A 22,489-nucleotide genomic window follows, 5' to 3' on the forward strand; every position below is an offset into this window, starting at 1 on the left:
AGTAGCTGTCACCAAGCACTTATATATCATTTTTTTAATTAGTATTTTGACTTTTCAGGATTTCTTTAAACCATAAAAAGTGCCAACAGAGAGTTGGCTTTGAGGAGTCAGATGTTCAGCCATTCCCCCTGGCCTGCAGAAAACCCAGGTTTCATAAACCTGAGAGGTATGCCTGTGTTCGGAAGATGTTTACATACCGGGGTGCTGTCAGCAGTGGAGGGAAACAACAGCTATCAGCATACAATGTGTGGCTTAGCTTCTTGTAATGTGTATTGTGGCATACAACTGAGAAGTGAAAATGTATTTGTAGGGAGTAAGAAAAATCATTATATTTTCTTATACACTGTATGCTGGAGCCAGTAATGACACCTCTGAGCCAAGTGCCTGCTCTGGTTTTTTGCACTTATCTTGAAGCTCTTCTGAATTGTCAGCTGTGAACACAGGGAGGTTAGCACCCTCTTTGCTTAAGACCATTTAATCTTAGTACTAACCTTTCATCGCAGAGCACCCCTGAGTCCTGCCAATGCAGTTTCATTTCTGTGGCACTCCTGTATCCCTTGGCTGCTGCACTCTGTCTCTGCTGACCTGCAGTGGGTACCAGAACAGTCACAGAGAGGGCTTCTCTCGGCTTTGCTAGTCTCACATTTCTAACATGATCCGATTAGCACTGCCTTCCCTGCTGCCCATCTCATTAGTTTTCACTTGAAAATACTGACTCAGAACATTCCTCTGTATTCCTGAGGTGATCTTCCCTCCATATGTTTAGTGTATTAGTCCCATGCTCAACTCCAAGAAGGTAACATCACATCTCATTCTCGTTGTTACAGACCATGGGTTTTGGCCCTTCACCATGAAATACCAGTCACAATCACTTAGGTCATCTCTCTGGCTCATGTTTGTTTCTTGACTGTGTTTGGAGAGTTTTGGGTTACGTGTGACCTTTTCCATGCATTGGTCTCTGCAGGAGCTGCAGCTCAGTCAGTCTGAGCAGTCCCTAAGCCCACACAGTAAATTCTCTACAAACATATGCACTGGGTCCACAAATCCTTTTCTGCAGAGACATCTCTGCTTTGTTACAGTTATCTTCTTGTATTTTAGAAGCCTGCTGAGGCCCAGAGCCAAATGCATAAACAAAGAACAGACAGTCCTTTGGGCTGAGAGAAGAGATGGTAAAAGTTTGTCGGGCTTGCTTGGGGTGAGGGGTGATGGAAGAGCAGAGCCAACAGTTAGCCATGTACATGTACATCTGTGTTTGCAATTGGGACCCTTTCTTATGCACATTAACATGTGAAGAAGGCATCAGTGACTGCAGCCACTTGCACCTGCTGGCACCTGTCATTAGAGGCAGGCAGTTTGCCATTGGTGCTTCAGAATAAGAGTTTACAGCAAGAAAAGGACAGAGGACTTTGTCGTCAGTCTGGGAGGTGGAAGAAGGGAAAGACACTGAGGGGAGATGAGGCTTAGGGCAAACCTGATACTGGGAGATGGAGTCCTGCTGTGCTGGCAGGGCATAGGGATGTGGCAATGTATCACAGGTAAAGGCTATAGAGATACCTCAATGGCCTGGAAATCTTGATATGCCATTCCTACAGCAAAATGTGACCTCTCCAGTGCTATTCTTTAGCTCATTAAGATCCTATGAGCCACCACATTACTGCTTGGAGGACTATATTTGCTTTTGTTGGTGAGCCAGCTCTCTTTTCTTTCCTATCTCCTTTGAGCTCTGAGGGAGGACTTCTTACAGTTCCCAGTTTTCTTCTTTGAAAGCTCTGCAGGTCTCTCTGGATCTGCTCCAACAGAAGTATCTGTTCCAGGCAAGGGCTGACAGGATCTGAGCCCACACTGGTAGTACCAAACAAAAAAATAATATGTAGTTACCCTTGAATGATTAATTTTCATATCTGCACTCATGGTTTTCCCCTGCTTGTGCTTTGCTGCCCCACTTCTTTACTGACTGTTGACAATTTGCATTTGATGTAGTTGGCTTCAGTATTAGTAAATGTTTTGTGACATTTTTGGATGCCAAACTGGGACCTGTTCACCTCCTCAAACGTGCATCTGCTTCTTTGCCCTGCTGTGCAAGTCTAGCAGCTGAGTAGAGAGGGATTAGCCTCTCTAGACAGGGCTTTCAGAAACAGACTTTAATTAAAGGTGCAGGATGGAGCTCAGTGATCACCTCTGATTACTGGTACAAATGCTTTAAGAAGAGAAATTAGAGCAATGGTGTATTAAGAGCTGGGTTCTCAGGTCTTAATATCTCAATCACTTCAGTCTTTTTAAAGTGATTTGCCCAGATTCTGCCTCCTGGTACCTGAGTGCAAATCTAGAATAACTCCAGTACACTAAAGGTGTTGCAGAGGAGAGTGATTACTTTGCTCCTTTGGGTAGAGGCTGTTTTAAGCTCTGTGCTGCTGAATGCATTACTCTGTACCTGGAAAGAAAAGAGGGAAGCATCACATTTATTTTACAGTGATAAGTGGTAAGAGAGGAATATTCTGTTTCATGCTCATATGACCATGTTGTTGCAACATTATGTCTTTCAGCATTTCTCAGCTTCTGCTGGTGATTTCAGTTTAGTGTTTTCTAGACAGTGTAATTATTCAAAATCACCCCTTAAACAGGAGTGCACAGCATGCACCAAGTGAGATTAGTACTTTAAAGCAATTACAAAAGCATCATTACTTGATTGGCAAGTTAAAACAGTTGTGAAAGAGAGGTACAAGATGCATTCAGAGACCTAAGGAGCCCCTGTGTGTTTCCATAATCTCCAGAGCATCCTGTGCTTCCCAGATAACTCAGTAAGTAAAATGCAGCAGATGTTAAATGATGTTGTATATTAAGAAACTGTAATATTCTGTCTATTGGCCTTGAATAGTGTCTGGGTATGAGTCATGAACCTGTGCAAAACCCCCTAAATTCTGGTTGTGAATGTAGATGTAAAGAAAAAAAAGGTATATTAGGTAGGATATTAAAATGTTTCCTCTTTCTGGGTGCTGACTTAACTTTAACCACCTGTTACAGCATTTTCTGAAGCCTCATGTTACTGCTGTAGAAACAAATGCAGATGTCTTGAGCCAACTGAGAAAGCAAGTTGAGAGAGGTCATTTTACACAGCTTGAGCTGTCTTAAAGAGCACAGGAGCCTGGTGCCACAGCACAGTTTCCTGTTCACAAGACCCTCCTTCGAAGACAAATGTGAAAGGATATGAAAGGATTTAGCCGTTAAACACAGAGCTGGCAGCAAGTCCTGAAGCAAGAGCATGGAGTTGGATTTCCATAACAGGAGACTGTGAAATGTCTTCTTTGCCAAACAGGTCTCTGAAAAAGATGCAAAGACAAATTATTTTATTTTCAGTTCTGGAATATTTTATTTTGTGCTTGAACTTTCTTTGAAATTTTGCTGCTTTTTGCTTTGCCTTTCATTATACATGCATCCATCCTAAAATTTTATTTTTTTTTTACTTTTAATTTTACATCCATCTTTTATTAGAAAATTGATTTTTTTTAAATGGAGCCAAAGTAGAAGATAAGTTTTTCAACTGGAGAAGCACTTTTAAATTTTACTTTAATTAAATGAGAGTAAGTTAGATTCCATGAAAGCACAAATGTGGCCCAACACACCAACCCCAAAGGTTTCATGACTGTGAACAGTTCCCCTCCATGAAATGCACTGTTGGAGTTTGCTTCTGCGTAGTAATCACCCATGTGAGCTGCCCTTCTCCACCTCCTTGTAACTGCAAATGCAGCAGTTTGATTTGCCTGGGAAGCTATGGGGAAAAAAATGTAGAGCAGCAATAGCCAGCTTCTCTGGGGCAATTCTCTGCTCTTCTGGGGGTACTGGAGGAAGAGCCATGTCCACCTCTTGGTAGGAGCCACAGGAGTCAGCCTGAGCTGGAGATCAAGACCCTCCACAATTTTGGAAGATTTCTGGTAGAAATGTTTTTCTTCACCTGATGCTTTCTGCAGACGGTGCAGCCAGCTGTCATGATACTTTTCTGTGTGCATCTTGCTCTGTGTGTTCTGAGATGAGGAATGATGTCCATGTGACAAATTATGGAGCCAGGCTGGGTGACAGCTGGGTATCACACTGGTCTCGCACTGCTTCCAGCCTTCCTGCCCATGCTCTCTCTGATCTGGAGTGTGCTGAAGCCCTCACTTGTCTGGCACATATTCATGTGAATTTTGCTCTCCTTTCCAATACCTTTGGCCTCTGCTGAGCAGCTGTTTCCTGTGCTGGTCGAGCACCCCAGCAGCCCTATAAACCTCTCCTGATCCAGGTTACAGCTGCTTTGCCTTTCTTCCCATCACCAGCTGTCACATCCAGAGAGAAAATAGTTCTTTCCATGCAAATACAGAACCTGTAGTTCCCTTTCACATGAGCCCACCTGTGAGACATTCAAGTAAATTAATTCTTCAAGCAGCCAGAACTGTGAGGTCCTGCAGCTGTGGACCACCATGGGTAGGATTTGGCTATCTTAGGAAACTATCTCAGGTATCAGTGAGTTTCTTGTAGGCTGGGAGGCAGAACGGGGTTTCTGGTAGGCCCTGTGGAGAGAAGGAGTGTGTCTGCTCATATGGAATGTTTGCAGTGGCTGCAGATGGTAAAACTGGGGGTTATGTCAGCATTTAGAAACCTCTTTCATGAAGATGTTCAACACTGGCCAAGAACAGAAATACCAGCCTAAATCTAAATAGGGCTAAAGAAGTTTTTGAAACCTGAGGAAATTTTAGAAAATACCCAAAGTACATTTTTCTTCTGAGAACTTTATTACTGAGATGAGGCCATAGCATAAGCCTAATTTTATCAGTGGAGAAGTGCATGAGTGGCTGCACTCAAGGGCATGGTCCAGAGAGCTGATGACCTCAAAGCTCAGGTTGTGAAAAGGTGTGCTACAGACACTGAAACACAACCCCTTTTTACTAATTAAACTTCAGCAATAGCCAGAGCTCTTGGGAAATGACTCAACAGTATGAAGCATCCTGCAGGAATTCAGTTCTTTACAGGGAAAAATCCTGATTTACGAACAGCTTCTTTTCACTGTGTAGTACAAAATTCTAAAAAAAGGATGTTTTAAAAATAAAATTAGTATTTATAGTCTCTCAGGGATGACATTTATCCCATGTTGTGTACATACAAACGGTGGACACAAGGGTTTGGGCTGATTTATAGAAAAGTGATAGAACAGACCTCTATTAATGCTTGGTGAAATCTCATCCTTTTGACTCTGGTTTCTTGGGAAGCTGCACTCTCTTGGTGTCATACCAAAGTACAAGCTCAGAGATTGGGCTGAAGGCTTCATATCCAGCAGTCCTATAATGCTCAGGCTCTGCTGATACCAGTGGGATTATAGGGCTAAGGATTCCTAGAATGAGAATTTTCCTGTTTTACCAGAGTGATTTATATTTTAAGGCTTAACATTAATGGTGACAGTTTTTGAGGCTATCTTGTGTAGACTCAGTATTTTTCAATAAAAGTTTTCCAAAACAATGAAAAATAATACCTTTAATAGCAAGCTGCTACTACTCTAATGAAGGAAATACATGTATTCATTAGACTTTGTAGAATATACTAACAGCCTTGAGAAAACTCAATCTACAATGAAACTTCTTTTTCCCCATAGGTAGTTTGTTCCATGCTAATCAAAAAGTGCTTCTTCTGTGGCACCATTAAAGTCACCATATGTCCAGCTTTCACTGGATGTGTCCTCTTTTACACCTGGAAATTCTGCTTGGGTTGAAAGAGAATACTTTGCTACAGATGTTAAGATGTCCAGTGATCTGGTAGGAGCATTACTTTGAATAGGATGCCTGGAAATAGCAGATAAATTGTCACTGCAACAGAAAAACATTGTGCTGTGCAGATGCAGGTAGCACAGAGAGTTGTCCTACCCTGCTCTATGGTGGGCACATGCCTACTGGATCTCCATCTTGGCATGCTCCTGTAGTAAGGCTCTGCTTGCTGTTGAATATTCTGTTCTCATAAAATACTACTTCCCTGGATTGTCTGCAGAAGAGGAAGGAAAGAAGCATTACTTGGAAGGAAAGACACAGTCACCTTGCGATTGGCCAGAAGATTGTGACTGCTCATCAGAGACTAGCCTGGTATACTCCTGGTGATGCCCTGCTACAGCTGTAGCAAGATCAAGGATGTATAAAGAGCATGAGTTTTTGCTCTGTTATTCATTACAGTAAATTTCTTTAAATGGAATCTTTTGCTTATGGAAATTGTTGGATAGTCAGTCTGACATTAGTCCTAGAATGGAACATGCCCATTTTGCTCAAGATCTGTGTCTTACAAAGTGTCTGGCAGAAAATCTTATCTGATTCTTAAAGCAGTGAATCATGTAGTTATGACTTCATTTCTACAGTTCAGCTGAATAGAAATCCTTAGATAGGTATTTGAGATTACAGTATCATTTCTGCAGATCAGTGTAGTTTCTGTGTTTCACCAGTGGCTCCGAGTCACTGATGTTACCCACTTTCATCTGTCATAACTTGACCTGCCCTTTCTCTGCATTGGCTTCCCAAGATGACACGTGGCGATAGGAGTCAACCTCTTGCATTCTCCTGATTTTGTCTGTGGGGCTACATTTGTCTTCAGGAAAGTTTTGGAGAGAAAAATACCTACTGAAGGTTCAGGACTATAGAAACAGGAAACAAGTGCTGTGTCCTTTTTGATTTGTGTCCAGCATAGTTGTTTTAACGGCAGGGATCCAAAAATAATCTCAGTTGACCGTGCGGCCAAAACCACCATGATCTAATTGCAAGTGGCCAGCGACGCATAGATGGTGAGCTAATCAAAGGGGGGGTTGTTTTTGCATTGTGTTTTTAAAAGATTGTGTAGGTCACCTATCAACAGAGCCTGGACAAAGTATATAGCATTTTTCCTATAAATATTCCCAGTGCCTTGTGACTCTTTGCCCTAACTACAAAAGTTTGGTAAGGGTGGTTTTACCTGTTTATTTTGTCTTTCTGTTCTTACTTCTTTAATCACATGATGCAAGCAGGTTTTCTTTGTTTCCATTTCTTATTTACTTAAATTTATTTCCTTAAGTTTCTGATTTGCTTATTTGATTCTTACTTTGCTTAAGTCAGCAGACCTCAGTTAACAGAAAAGACCAGTTGAACTGGTCAGCAAAAAATCTTGTAAGAAAAAAGCAAACCTATTCCCTTTGAACCCAAAAATGAAGGAAAATGTGATAATTTGTTGAAGATAATATTTTCTCTCTGGGGATTTCTGATGTAGTCAAGCTAGTCAAAAGTCTAAATTCCTCAGACTGTGGGAGATGAGTATATTTTTGTCAGATTTCAGCAGATAGACTGTGATGCTTCCCCTCACATCTCTTGAATTTGATCTACTTCTTATTAACAATTCTTAAACATTAATTGAGCTTGAGAGAGGAAGAGAGAAAAGAGAGTTAAAAAGGCTCTGAAACCTTTCCTTTCAGACATGTGTGCTACAGATGGGACATCTGTGCCCCAGTCTTTGGTTACCTCAAAAAATTTGATGAGAACTGAAGCATCATGAGTGTTACCCTGCCTGTGTGGGTACCTCATGCTCGATCCTGTTTGAGACTCCTGGGACAGAAGGAGTACCAACTTTTCCTGTGCCTGGTGCATGTGGAAGCTGACACATAGCCATTACTGCTTGTCCTGTCCCGGAGGGATAGCCCTCTGTTTTTACCTTGTATTAATTTGCAAATGGTCTTATGATGACAGAAACCACAGAAAACAAACAAAAAAGTACATACGTGCCTAAGAACCCTCTTATTTCCCAAGCTGGGTTTCAGCAGAGCATGAGCATCACAGCTCAATTTTTCTGTTGGTTTTCCTGTTTCAGAGAGCTGGGCAAGTCTACTTTACCCTATATATCGGTAGTTTTCAGCTGATACCCAACTGCTTTGAAAGCTTGTCTGTAAATGAAATGACATCAGAAAAACATGACTGTTTGTCTCTCATTGTTCCCTCCTTTGTTTTCAACTTAAGATAGCAAACCTGAACTCCATCCAGCAGGAAGTGTCCCTGTGATTTCACTGTGGATTGCAACAAGGACCAGAGCATATCTCCAGGCAAAACGAACCTGGGAATATGGAGACATTTGGAAAAATAAACCTGATGGATTTCTCTTTGCTGATGCTGGTTTGGAAGGATACCTTTGAGGTTACTTATATGCAATATGAGTGCAAACACTGAGGCAGGGAAGCTATTTCCTTATCACTGCTCCTGGTTTTGAAACTCCTAGGCCCCCGCTCCAATTTTTCCCACCCCACCCTTCCCATCCATAGTTTTCATCCATTCCTACTTTGAAATTGCAAAGAAAGAGATTTGAGTGGAGCTCTAGCTTTCTTGAGGAAGTTCTTGCTTTAATCAGACCCAGTGAATAAAATGTTTGCAGGGCATCCGCAGCCATGAGGAGAATGGAGTCTTTTTTGGTGACCCACTGATTGTCCCCCTGGCAGCACAGCCAGGCACCCCATGCAGGGCTCTCTCTTTTGAAGTGGGGTAAGTGACGTAAAAGTGTGTCTCGGGGTAAACACGCTGCTCTTATCTTATTCTGTACAAAATACATCATTTACGTGAAGACCATGTCCTGAATGGAGATTAATGCTGGAACATCCCATGACTGCAGTTCAGTTTGTCCAGTATTTTCATGGATCTTTAAGAAACCTCTTTTGACTGCTGTATACTACTGGTTACAGCTGGGGAGGTAGAGATGCCCAGGAATAGCCTGGGCTTCGTGCACCCCAATGCTGGTCAGCATCTCTGCGTGCCCAGCAGTGCCCCTTCCAAGCCACTGCTGCCATCACTGCCTTGCACTGTGAGATGCAAGGAGTGCCTTCTGCTGGGAAACAATCTTTTAGCTAAGGATATTTAGCTATGCATTTAATTAGAATTAAAATGTAGATAATACTAAACCCCTTTCCCTTTAAAGTTCAGAGAAGCTTGAAAATTATTGCAGTAATTAGGCAATAGTTTTGATTATATATGAAACAAGATCAAGCTTTATATGAGGTGGCAGAGCCCCCAGCAAGTCAGTCTGTGAATCTATCTGATGTAGCAATCTGGACTGTGGTTTTTCATCTGAACAGGTCCAGCGAGTGCTGTAAGATGCACGGTTTCCATGGACATTAGCATTAAATGAAAATCCTCGTCTGCAGCTGGAGTTTGGAACCTGCATCGCAGCTGGCATGCAGGCCATGGAGCAGCAGTGGGATGGGCTCTTGGGCTGTGCACCCCACCAAGGGCTGGTGTGGCTTGAGCCCAGCAGGGTGCTCTGCCAGGGATGGCAGGCAGGGAGCCCGCCACAGCTGCCACCCTGGGGCAGGCTCAGCCCCACTGTCGAGTGTGTCCAGGCAGGGGAGTCCGGCTGGTTCCTGCTAACAAGGAAAAACAGCTGAGGGAAGTGTGCAGAGCCCAGAAGGAAAACAGCTTTGCATTTTAGCTAGAAGGAAAATCTTCTCATCAGTTAAATAAATCAGTTAAATAAATCGGTTAAATAAATAAATCCGTTAAAATGAGCTGATTGTTAGTGTCCTCACACTATCTTCCCCCATATCATACTTTGCTCTAAGTGTCCTTCTTCCTTTCAATTTGTGCTTTCTGCTCAGGCCAGGGACTTGTTCCGTTGCTGGCCTTGTTGCTACTGCATCCCTCTCAGCTTCCCCTGCCTGCATCTCATTCCTCACAGCACTAGGTACCTGAAGAGCAAGAAGTGATGCTGTGGGAGGGTGTTCAAAGAAGTTAGGTGTATCTTCAGCCTTGCTGCAGTTAGAATTCAAGAATGCTTATTCTCCTGCCAGCAGATCCAGCTTGCCTTGCCTTCCACCCTCCGGAAATGTTCCCCCAGACTAGTGTTATCAATCCAATTAACATTTCAAATTTCCCAGCTTGCAGGTGCTGGTTTCAGAAAAGCAGTCTTGTACAATGTTGAGCAATCCAGTTGACATCAATTTGTTCTTAATCCCCTGTTCAAGCTGCAGGCTGAAATATGTTTTTTTTTTTCTTTTCAGTGTTGTGTACAAAGTAAATAATCCTGAACAGCACAGGCTGCATTAAAGATAATGATGCCAAAATTGGTTTGTTTTTTCTCTTATGCATGTTGGGAATTTGCAGTTGCTTTATGCACAATTTCTTCTCCTACTGTTTGGGTTTTCTCACTGTCTGAATTAGCTGGCACTGCTGTGGCTGCTGCCAAGAGGACTGTGGGGTGAGAGCTGCCATGAGCTGTAAGCCCCAAGTCCCACTGTCCACCTTCCCCGTGTGTCCCAGATATCCATCTCTGTCAGGATAAATAGATGACTCATCTTGCTAAAATAAGTGCATTAAAGTTTGACTTGAAATGTTTAAGAATGTCTGCAGCTTGTGAGCAGGAGAGGTGGCTTTGCTTGGAAGTGTCTGGACAGACTTGTTGGGATCCAGTGCTTGCACTGACCCTGACATCGTTTCACAAGTGATGATGTGGCTAATGCTGCCAGGGGCAGTACGGCAACAGGGCACGAGCCACGACCTAGGTAAACACCCTCTGTCCTGAGTGGGCTGGGGCAGACTTCAGGGGCACTCTGGGGTGGCAGGAGGGTGCTGGAGGCAGTGTGGTTAATGCTGGTTTAAAGAGAGCTGGTCGCTGGCATAATCATAGATTGGCACTCATTCTGCCAGTGTGGACTATTGCTTGTCCTCCATCAGTCTTCCAGCCTTGGTCTAGTTATTCCCAGATACCTTCCTTTCCCAAAAAGACACGTCTTACCCAGGACATTTCCCTTCTTTATAGGTCAGTCACAATTGGGTATGCCAAGGTACAAGCAAGTACCACGTGGCTCAGCTGCCTCCTGTTTTACCTTATGTTCCAGGAAGGGTTCAGAAGGATGGTGGAAGTGAGAGTAAAACATCGTTGAGAGCTTAACAGAGACAGTATTTTATTACAAGAAATAGCCAAGTAAACAGGAACCCGAGAAAGAGAGAGAGAGGAGGGGGGAACATAAGCCCTACATGTAATACCTCCACTCACCCAGGGGTTACTCACAAGGTTGTCTTACTGACCCAGAACACTTAGACTCTCCGGAGGCAGAGGCCAAATTCTCTAAGCATCGGCTGACTTACAAGAATAGCAGGTGTCCCCGCCAAAAGGCAGTGTTGTTCTTCATGGGAAGCAAGCAAGCCTAAAGCATGAGCTATCTGCCTTTTATCCAGTCTGCCAATGATGTCTACCTGGGCAGGTGTGGCCAGGACTGCCCAGTCAGAGACCCGTGGTCCCACACCCTGTTAAATAAGTGGTAGTTCTTCGGCACATGTATATGGGCGCTGCAATTTCCCTGCGCTTGCGCATTATGATCCAGAGGGTCTTTATCAAATGGGTCTAGGGGCTTACTTCTTCCTCATCATCTTTACTTTCTGTTTAAATGCCCTCCAAGTGCTGTTAGCCAATGATCAAAGCCCAATTAATTTTAGTTTATACAAAACATTGTCTCCAAGGACAAAGCTTTCATTTATCAGCACCTGTTTGACATAACTTGGTAGGAAAAGAATAAACTTTCCACAGGAGGCTGGCCAAAGCACAGACCAAAAAGTATTAGCATCTAATTAATCCCAGATACACCTCACCCTTTGATCTGAAACACCCCCGTAACACCAGGTAACACATCTTTCTCTTCCCTCTTCCCTTGACCATTCCAAACCCTCTTTTCTTCAAAGGATACTGGGCAACACTGGCCAGTGTTTTCACAAGAGGGGATGCAGCTGCTCATCATTCTGGAAACTGAGAGATGTTGAGGTACAGATTCAAACATTTGATTTTAGGAAAACCCTTACCACCTTTACAACTCAGGAGGTGCAGTCCATGATGCCTTGGTCATCTCTCATCTTTTGCTTCTGCTCTTGCCATCTTTATTTTTCAACCCCTAGCCATTTCCTGGGCAGACTGTTCTTGCTTGGGGCTGTTGGGTCAGGAGTGAAGCTCTGTGTGAGTGTGCTGGGAATGACTCGGAATTAAGTCTTGAAACCCAGTTTTGACAGGGAATGAAGCCCACTGAAGGCAATGAGAATCTTTCTGTTGGCATTATGGGCTTTGGAGGAGACCTGGGGTTCAATATTCTTCAGAGCAGTGGTTCCAATGTGAACCTTTGGTACTGTTATAGATAACTGGTTTTATATATTGTTTCCAAACCCCACAACTTGTGTTGGCAGTCAGTGCTCCTAAATGCTGGGAGCTGACTGGCAGCCTGAAACAAAGGGACAAGATCAATAACGTAGACTTCATGTGGCCAAGGGGAATCATCTCCAACTTGACGTAAAGACAGACTTGCTCATCAGTGGTATTTATGATCCCAAGGAAAGGGAGGCTTTGACAGAATTCGTTAGTGTCCAAGAAGTGATGTTATGCACACTATATTTATGTTTTTACTAAGGAAAGCGATGGAGTGTATTTCTCATGGATGTTTCTGTTGTTGATCGCTTTTCTCTAGCAAAAGAGGCATTTGCACTTTGTTCTGTTCCTGCTGCTAAACAGATATTACTTTGGGATGCGGAGAGGACATTTGCTGCTGGCCATCACTCTATTCTTTTGGAGAGCTAAGGCCAAAAGCAGCCACTGCTTCCTTTTCCGGGGCGTCCTGAGGGCACACTCAAACTGATGTCACATACACAGTTTCTGTCCTTCTAGCAGCTTCCCTAGTGAGGCTGCTCACTAACTGGGAAAACCTTGAGGTGGGGTATCTGTAAATTATTCCTATTTTCCTTTTTTTTTTTTTTAGTAATGTTTTCTTGCTCTTTCAGCAGGCAATCTTACTTAGGTTTCCACCTGCCATTTTCTGTGCAGTTTAGTTTAGTTTCTTTCAGGTTATTTTCTTTGCACTACAAGCTCTTGACCTTTTCCATAACATAGCAGATATTTTAAGGACTTGTGGATGCTTATAGACTTCCTATTTCTACTTAAAGAAATAAAGCTTTGTAGCACCTGCAGCAATGGTTTGGAAGGGACGATATTAACACACTGATGCTTGATGCATTTTTAAATTGTTTTGATAGCAGTGGAAGCACAGTGCAAGGAAGGGACTCAGCCCTGCAGCGCTTGTAGACTTTCTGAAGCAAACTAAAGCTTTAGGGCAGGACTGTGTGTCTCACTTTTGTTGGTATCTGCTGATTTTTTACTGCTGTTTGCTCAGTGGGAGGTTTGGTTTGGGTGCCAGCTCTGCTCAGACAGCTAAGCATTGCCTGCGGAATCCATTTCTGCAACTTGGTGCTACTAATGTTCCAGTGCTGCCCAAACAGTGGAGACAATGCTAAAAGCATGGCATCCTCATCAGTAATTCCAAGCTTAGTGCTGGATTAGGTGTGTATTAACTCCTATTTCTAAAGACATGGCTGGAAGCAATGGGAGATGGAGGTTTGATCATTCCAAGGTATGTTACCAAGTAATGGCCACAGTGGCTTCTTATGAGCTGGGAAGAGCAAGGTGTTTGAACCTATGGAGTGTCCTTATTCTATGTTTTGCTAGTCAAGAAGTTTGGAGGGTGTCATAAACACTGACATCTGTTCTTTCCAGATGTGTTATAAAGCAGAATTAGAATGGGTTTGGGTTGTTAGATCTGTGAAAGAAAGCTCTGATGCTAAAGTATTTATATAAAATACATAGCTTTCAAAATTAACCCTGAGACTTTTGTATGTAATAAGCTAAAAAAGTGTTAACTATTTTACTTCTGCAAGCTTAAAAAAAACCCCAAAGAACCTTTGAGGCCAGGTGCTGCCATTGCCAAATATACATTTCAGTTAAACTTTGCCGTGTTTATATTTCTAGATAGTAAAATTCTTTGGTTTATGGGCTGCCAGAAGATAGAAAGCTGAGATTAAAGTCTCAGATTTTATAAAGTTTGTTGCAAAGTAAAGGTAATAATGAAACAATGCTTATGTAGTCAATTCTGTAGTTATTAATCTATTTTAGAGAGGCTCAAGCTTTTGTCAGCCTTGCTGTCTTCTCTTCTCATTGTAATGCATCAGAGTATGTGTTTGCTACTAAATATTTTCATTAATTGGATGGAGGATGAAGATGAGTAATTCTGTTTTTAAGGATCTTACTCAGCAATGAGAGTAACAAAAAAGACACGAGTCTGCTTTGATTTCTGTCTACTGGAGATTCGTTTTGTAGAAAGTGTACAAAAAGTAATATTACCAGGATGGAAATTCAGTGTGCAGGGACCACATTTGTAATGAAAACTTCTGGTGTAGCCACCTGGCTGTCCAGAGTCGTCCATGTACTGGTCTGTAAGACATTAAGTCATGCTTTAATCTTTCCACCTTGTTTTTTATAAACTTGTCTGCAACAGCTTTTAAAAGAACATTTTTTGATTTCTTTAGGACATTTATGTTGCCTTCATTACCCGTGTCTCAACATTTCTTTGTTTGCGCCCACTACTTCACAGTGTACATGTAAGTGTCATTGTCCCTACTTTGTGGAAGAGAAACTCAAGGACAAAGTGACAAAAACCATTTGTACAAGGGCTTAGAAGCCAAGCTCACAAAAGGACTGGTCCAATACTGTCTTTCTTGTCGGTCTGTCCTGTGTTTCTCTGTCCTCAGACTGGCCACACCCCCGAGTGGCTTGGGCTGCTATGATCCAGGCTGTCTGCTCAAATCACTCTTAGCAGGAGGCCTGCACATCCCATCTGCCAATATGATCTGAGTGTTTAGAGCTCCTTCAGCAAGACTCCTGCATCCAGCCAGGTTGCTGAAGTCCAGCAGATGATGGCTGTGAGAACTGGTGACAGCCAAACCTTGTGTACTTGTGTGTATTCATCTGTGCAAAGGTCTGCTCCAAAGAGTAATGTGTAGCCAGAGTTTCTCCTATGTAGCATCACTTGAAGGGTGTTTCACACCCCTGACTGAAACCATCTTGAACCTGCCAAAACAATGACAGGGACTTTTTATAGCTATATCATAAGACCTTTGAAAACTCAGATTTTTAGAGCTTTTTTGGCAGAACAGCTGACTGGTTGTGTATGTATATTGAGTAGCTGCATGTGGTAGGCATCTCAGCCAGTGGAAGCCATGAAGTACTACTACTCCACAGAATAGTACTTCCTAGTGTTGTTTTTCTGGCATTTCTGACAGTAAGCATTTTAAACATTCATGAAGTATTTCCCTTGTTACTCTCAAAACACATACATTACTGGGTATTTAAGGCTTAATTCAATTCCCAATAAAGACAAAAAATTTCCACTTTCTTTATTGCACTTGTTCCAGCTCTCAAAGTGAATGTTGTCTGTTGAAAGTAGAATAGATACTAACTTAGTCCCATAAAACCACAGATTGTTTGAACTTTCTTTGAGTTTCTGAATTAATAGATGATTGGATCCCGTGATGCTGCTCTCAGCCTCGCTGGTGATATGAAAGAGGTGCTTGTCCAGCAGCTGTATAGCCATGCCGTTCTTTTGTTGCCTATAATACACATGCTCAGCTCCTTTTTACTCTCTTTTTATTTCAGTGCTCTGCAACAGGGCTGCACAAAGCCAAACTGGCTTTTAAAACACAACTTCATTTTGCAGCTATACGTCTGTGCCCAGTTTTCTTTTGTGCTGCCTGTGGAACAAGGAGGCTGTGTGGTATCTGACACCAGGCTTTTTCCAGTGATTTATTAATTGTGTCAGAATAGTTGTTGTGAATGCTGGGAAGCTCTTGCATATTGTGACAGTTGATATTGATTATGACAGTTTGTAGGCTCTAGTGCGTTGTCCGACAGTGGATCGTGTTTTGTCTTCTTACTATACATACCATGGGCTATAGATCATAGTGTTTTCTTTAAGAAAGGACCCATTGTCCAGCATTCTCACTGGTATGAGAGAACTTCTGTAGAGTATTGTGCAAAAAATAGCAAAATAGTTCAGGCACCCTATGAGACAGACAGGCAAATGTCAATTGCTTTAGGAGGGAAAAAAAATTGAATAGTTTGTTCTGCTTCTGGCCTTTCAGGAAAATGAGCTGTGCAATTGACAGAGGTGGGTAAACTAGTCTGAGGATGTAATTTATGAAAATACTGGTGTCCTGTATTGTCTGTTGGCCAGAAATCCACAGACTGTGCAGGAAGAGGTTGCAATGAGGATTTTGGCTACTGACCAGTTTAAGTTGCATTGGATCTTGATGGAGGCCGAGACTACCCATTTCTAGAATAAGTCTGAATAAGATAAGATATAGATTTCTGCAGACTTGGGAGAAAGTGAAAGCTGGTATGTCATCTTTTGTGAAAGGAACATAAAATTATAAAATTATTTAGTTTGGAAAAGACCTTTAAGATCATTGAGTCCAACCATTAACCCAGCACTGCCAAGTCCACCTCTAAACCATGTCCCTAAGGGCCACATCTGCACATCTTTTAAATACAGTGGCGACTCCATCACTTCTCTGGGCAGCCTGTTCCAATGCCAGATAACCCTTGGTGAAGACATTTTTCCTAATACCCAGCCTAAACCTCCCCTGGCTCAACCTGAGGCCATTTCCTTTTGTCTTTTCACTTGTTACCCGAGAGAAGTCAAACAGATCACCTCGAACAATTGCGTCTCCTGACTGTTTGGTTTTAGCCAGGCAATAGTTAAAGTAGTACATATGAAAAAAGACTTTTCTATTTTTCTAAAAGCTGCTTCAGCGTGGAACAGACAACCTGATCAGGAGAAGGAACTCAAAAGCCATTTGGTTAATTTTGCTGCTGTAATTTACAATATTGCTACTTTAATTCTGGTGGAATAATCTCCCAACAATACATGTCTTTTTAAAACAAACAGCACTTGAGGTGATGTGGTGACAGTGAATGTGAAGAAAACCATTCTGATTTTTCTGTTCTGTTTCTGTATGACCATAATGGGTCATAAACTTACACTGAGATAACAAACCTAAGCAAAATGACCTTTAGCAGTCTATGCTATTAGAATTTTGATCTCACACTGTATTTAGATTTATTCAAATGTATTGATGTGATTCAAAATCCATTTCTGCATGTACCTTGTGCTTTAATTGAAATAAATGTAAAAGTTACTTGTAACAATTATTTCAGGGATACTTTGGGCCAAGACTATGGCACTGTTCTGGGACCTAAGGGAACAGGATTCATTCTTAACCCCACTGTGAGCCTGATACTGGCCACTCAAACCAGTTCATCTCTCTCATGATATGAACTTATCCTCATTTTTGTTTCTTTATACTATGAGATCTTTTAGAAGGAACATTTCCTGTCAGAAGCCAGTCTTGATCTCTCCTGGGATTTCTAGATGCTGCACTAATACAAACCCTTTTTTCTGTAATGTGATCTGTATTTTAATGAGTTCTTAATGTTAGCAAGGAGAAAGTTAAACTAAATGGTTTGATTTCAGTGATGATGTAACTTCCTATTCCATGCTCACATTGAAGTTGAATTAATTCTGGCACTCAGTGTGTCATAATTATGTTTCATGATGATAGAACGCTCTAGGCTTTGTACATTACAGCACTACTGTAAGCCTCAGGGTGTACTAAGACTTTACAGTGGCTTGTCTCAGTCCTATGTATGTATTAGTGCTATAATTATATAATTACAAGTTTCATTGCAGAACAGCCACAGCAATATCACAAATGCTTTAAAGGAAAGATAAAATGGAAGAGATCTTAAATGTCTGCTTTTCATTGAAGGTATATTTCATTTAATTTTTTTTCTAATATACATAAAGTCTTTTGAAGAAGCTAAGTGTGAGGAATGAAGTTCTGATGTCCAATGTGATCACTTGTTTCTTTAGATGATTTATATCTGAAGCTCTGATCGCAATTCTCTGTCTGTACATAGTTCTGGTTTCTTAAACCTGAGACCACACCTGGAGAAGATGATTTTGGTATTGTGCTGTAAAAAGCAAGTTTCCCAGCAGCAGTTGTGTGCTGTGAGTCATCAGAGACCCCTTCCTCTTGGCTTCACCTTGGCCATCATGGGGCTTTCAGACTGTTTCCTCCCTAGCCCTTGCTAGTTGTTTGCCCGGGATCTTCTCCAGGTGTTCTGGCCTCTTCAAGATGTCTTGGATCATTTGAGTTACAATCCTTAAGAGATTTTGTTTTCCTGAGTAAAGGCATTGGTAATCCCTGCAGAAGCTGGATACATTTCCTTCTCCCATCCTAGTGTCCTGAACTGCCTTGCAGGTCTGCTTTCTTTTCAGGAGACTGCGGGAGCCTCCTTGTCCATACATTGAAGCCTGCTCTCTGACCTCACTGTTATCTTTCTCTCTTCCCTTTAGATGGTGTTCACAGTGTCACGGCAATCTGCACCCTACGTGTCACCATCATCACGGATGACATGCTCACCAACAGCATCACAGTGCGGCTGGAGAACATGTCCCAGGAGAGGTTCCTTTCTCCCCTCCTGTCCCTGTTTGTGGAGGGGGTGGCAACTGTGCTCTCCACAGCCAAGGATGGCATCTTTGTTTTCAACATCCAAAATGACACAGACGTCAGCTCCAATATCCTGAATGTGACCTTCTCAGCCTTGCTCCCTGGTGGCATTCGAAACAAGTTCTTCCCCTCTGAGGACCTGCAGGAGCAGATCTACCTCAACAGGACCCTGCTGACCATGATTTCCATGCAGAGGGTGCTGCCCTTTGATGACAACATCTGCTTGCGTGAGCCCTGTGAAAATTACATGAAGTGTGTCTCTGTTCTGAAGTTTGACAGCTCAGCCCCGTTCATCAGCTCCAACACTGTCCTGTTCCGACCCATCCACCCCATCAACGGGCTGCGGTGCCGATGCCCCCCGGGCTTCACAGGGGACTACTGTGAGACAGAAATTGACCTCTGCTACTCCAATCCTTGTGGGAGCAACGGGCTGTGTCGAAGTCGAGAAGGGGGCTACACTTGTGAATGCCATGAGGACTACACTGGTATGTGTTTATCTTATCTTTGACCCATGATTTATATGTTACTCCATCAGCCAGGCCAGCTCTGTGTCAAGCTGAAATTGCTGACATTCTTAGTCAAAGGGAGAAAAACTCCTGGCACTGCCTTCTAGTCAGGAGGAGGCTTGTGAGTGTCACACATCACTTAGGGTAAGTCCCATATCTCCATGCATGCATGGTGGTAGGACCTGTGCCTTGCTCCAGGTCATGCAGGGGACTGTCATCTGCTGAAGTGATTTGCACTTCGTGAATTTCTGCTCAAAATGCTTTGTGCAAATGTATTTCTTCTGTGTGGAAGGAAAAAGGTGGAACACATGCCCTGGCTCACGGTTTTCCAGGCCACTCCACAGTCCCTTCATACCAAGGTACAGTGGGGTGCACAGCCTCGTTAGGAGCTCCTCAACCCTTGGTCATCAGCCAGCACTGAGCATTAGGATTGTTCTTGTTCCCAAAAAGCTGCAATAATACACACTTAGGAGAGATACTGTAAGTCAGCTCTGGTTTGTCCAGATAAAACTCCAGAAGGACAGAGTTGCCTCCGGGCCAGTCTCCAGCAGCCCACTGAGGAACGTACTTTTCCTCATCGTGGACTTGACAGCTAACAAAGATCAAAGTGATGCTTCTCAAATACTCCTGAGAAGTTATGAAAGAATATTAGCTGAATGTTTTCTGGTGCTTCAGTGAAGTCAGTGGGATTATTTATGTATTTGAAATTGCACATGTATTTAAGCATTCTACACTGACGTGCTGCCAGCCGTAATTTATGCTGACAGCTTAGCACTGTCTGCTGCGACCCCTGCAAACAAGTGATGAAGCACAAGGAGCTTGTTCCCAACACTGCCTCTCACAAAGTTATAAAAAAATGAAAACATAAATTATTTAAGTCACAATGTAAAAAAATATAGATTATGTGGATCCAGCCCACCAGGTGGAAGGGTTTTCCTTCACTTTCTGTGGCTTTTGCCTCAGGGCTGTAGTCAGAAATGTAACTGTGGAAGAATCCAGGAATTAGTGAGCAGGGACATGGCAGCAGGGGAACCAGGCTTTCCCCAGCAAGGGGAAAGGAGATGCTCCCTGAAATATGTGCAGGGCTTAGGAGAGCAGGACATTTCTAGGAAGATGCAGACAAATTTTTTGTCTGATGGGAAAATCCTTGAGTAGAGCTGTGAAATGGTTGGGATATTTAGTGTTTATTGAGGAGTAATTTTCCTTCCAGGTCTCTCAGGAATGACTTCCACAGTGAAATACTTTATAAAGTCCATTATCCATTAATACACAATACATACAGCATTGGTCATCAAAAAACAGATTTTATTATCAATAGTTTTAATTAAAAATGTTTATGTACTATTATACTGTAAATAGGAATGCTTAGAAGTAGCAAGTTTCATTAAACAAAGATATGCATATAAATGGAGTTAACTCATCCATGTCTTAGGTTTTGGAATGACATGCATTCCATCACAATTTGAGAGTCTCTTGCTAGAAATCTTCAGAAAAAAGGCTAAATATACTTTTAAAATGAAAGAGAATAAGCTTATATTAATAATTGATGAACATGTTTAATACTTAATGCTATAGTCAGAACAGACACAGTACGTATTTATAAGAGAAGCACCATATTATTCATACAGAAAGAAAGATTTGATCTGTAACTGCATTTTCAGTGCATAGTTGTTGAGTTAAAAATTAACTGTCCTGCTGCCAAGATATTAAAGTTATCAGAAGTTAAGGAGTGAATGCTGCTTATAGCTTTCCTGTCTTCAGTTTTCACGGTTAACTGGACTTCAGTGAAACACTTTCTTCTTTGGAAGGACAATTTGATTGCATGCACATCAGCCAGGGAAAAACACATCCAACCATGATCAAGAAGGCTCTAAATTTATTCCATAAATTTATACAAATATTATTTATTTTTTCCATTTTATTGCTGAACAAATGCAACAGAAATTTAGTGTCTGCTCTGCAGTTGGTTTTTATGAAGCATTATTGAATTTTGTCCCAATCTCCCTTAAGAATTGCTATTTTACTGATAATTGTAAATCCTTTCTTTAAATGTGTTATATTCATTTGCAAGTTCACTTTATGTCTATTAATCATAAATACTGTGTTTTCAGCTTGTATGTTAATTTATTGTTTACAGCATTCCAGGTTTTATATCTATTTTCTGTGTAAGTAGCATAGGTTGGTTTCAATAGCACCAGTGTATGTTGGTTCATGGAGTGCAGTGATTGTAAATCTGCATAAGCAGAGAGTTGCTGACTCTGAAGGTTGGAAGATTCTGGTATTACTAAAATGTTATAATGGTACTAACTCAGTGTAGTTACATGTCAGTATGAGGTATTTATGAATCTTTGAATTAATTGTAAAAGATGAAATATGAATGGTAATAGTCAATGACATGCATCCTTCTCCTGGAGCTCTCATATTTCCATTTCCCAATTAAGAGCCTACATAGAAAAATAATTATAAGAAAATATTAAGGTCTGTCATCTATCTGAGGAGATAGGCTGCAGTTCGATGAGAAATCACTACACAATCCCTGTACTGAATCTATCTGACTGGTCACCTGATAAAAATACAGCATTTATTTCCTGTAGAAGATAATTATATCCTATCTTAATAGGATGGAATTTCCCCCCATTTTTCCACCCTGCTTTGAAGCACTCCATTTGTTTTGATGTAATTGTTAGTCATTTATACATGATGAAAGTTTCTCTGTCTTCAGGAGTCTTCTGTTACAGGCACAAAGGTAAACCGAGCTTCTACAAGGTATTACTGAAACCTCATTACTGGCTAGGCTAGGGTGATTTGGAATTAACTTCACTTCCTGATGTAAGGAGGTGAGTGAAGAAGTAGATGTATTTTAAATCATCATTTTTCAACAACCCCTTTAACTTCTTTTCTTTATATAGATATTAGTGCAGAGAAGTGAACAATGTACACACTAACAGTTGTGCCATTGGTGGTGAGAGCTCCATGCATGGCTAAAGGGTCAAAAGATATCATTGAAGTTAAGCAAACAAATTTAATGAACTCTGTAAAGCCTATGTAATTTTTCCAGCTTTATTTAATGTATCTTTGAGTGCTGCAGAGGCAGCTGAGATGAGCTATAGGTGAAGGCTTGGACAGAGTTGGAATTGTCTGTACTTTCCGGAGGGCAACCCCATGAAGAGCAAATGCATCATGTCATCCACACCAATTTTGGAGCCATAGATGCCACAGCAGTTCCTGAATGAGGTGTATGTCCAGCCCCATCCTGGTGCCTCCTATCTCACCACTGTGACCAAAAGTCACCACCTTTTGTAGTATGAATTCCCAGATTCCTGCCCTTTCCTGGTTGTCTCCTGCCATCACTGGGTCCTCTTGCAGTGCTATCCCACAGTCCTTCTTCTCAGCAGACACCATGACTGCTCTCCTCTATGGTCATGCTTCCAAAAAGTAAAATTTAATTGATACAGAACAAAAGCACTCTAATGGGAAAAAAAAAAGAAAAGCTAACAACCCCTGAAATAAGGAAGAGATGTAATGTTCCCACAGTTCTCCTCAGCATATCACATTCTTTCTGCCTCCTTTGCTACATAACCCTTAGCAATGAGCAGT

General features: G+C 41.9%; 1 protein-coding gene across 6 annotated transcripts in view; it reads left to right on the forward strand.

Moving 5' to 3' along the window:
- The window catches only part of CELSR1 (cadherin EGF LAG seven-pass G-type receptor 1), a 167,450-nt gene that overhangs the window by 49,083 nt on the left and 95,878 nt on the right, over positions 1-22,489 (forward strand). For all 6 annotated transcript variants that reach the window (XM_071552583.1, XM_071552588.1, XM_071552589.1 and 3 more), the window contains one exon: positions 18,233-18,871. In XM_071552583.1, coding sequence (XP_071408684.1) covers positions 18,233-18,871 — 639 coding nt within the window. The remainder of the gene's footprint in view (positions 1-18,232; positions 18,872-22,489) is intronic.

The sequence above is a fragment of the Pithys albifrons genome, chromosome 3 (genome assembly GCF_047495875.1).
Source record: "Pithys albifrons albifrons isolate INPA30051 chromosome 3, PitAlb_v1, whole genome shotgun sequence".
Taxonomy (NCBI): Eukaryota; Metazoa; Chordata; class Aves; order Passeriformes; family Thamnophilidae; genus Pithys; species Pithys albifrons.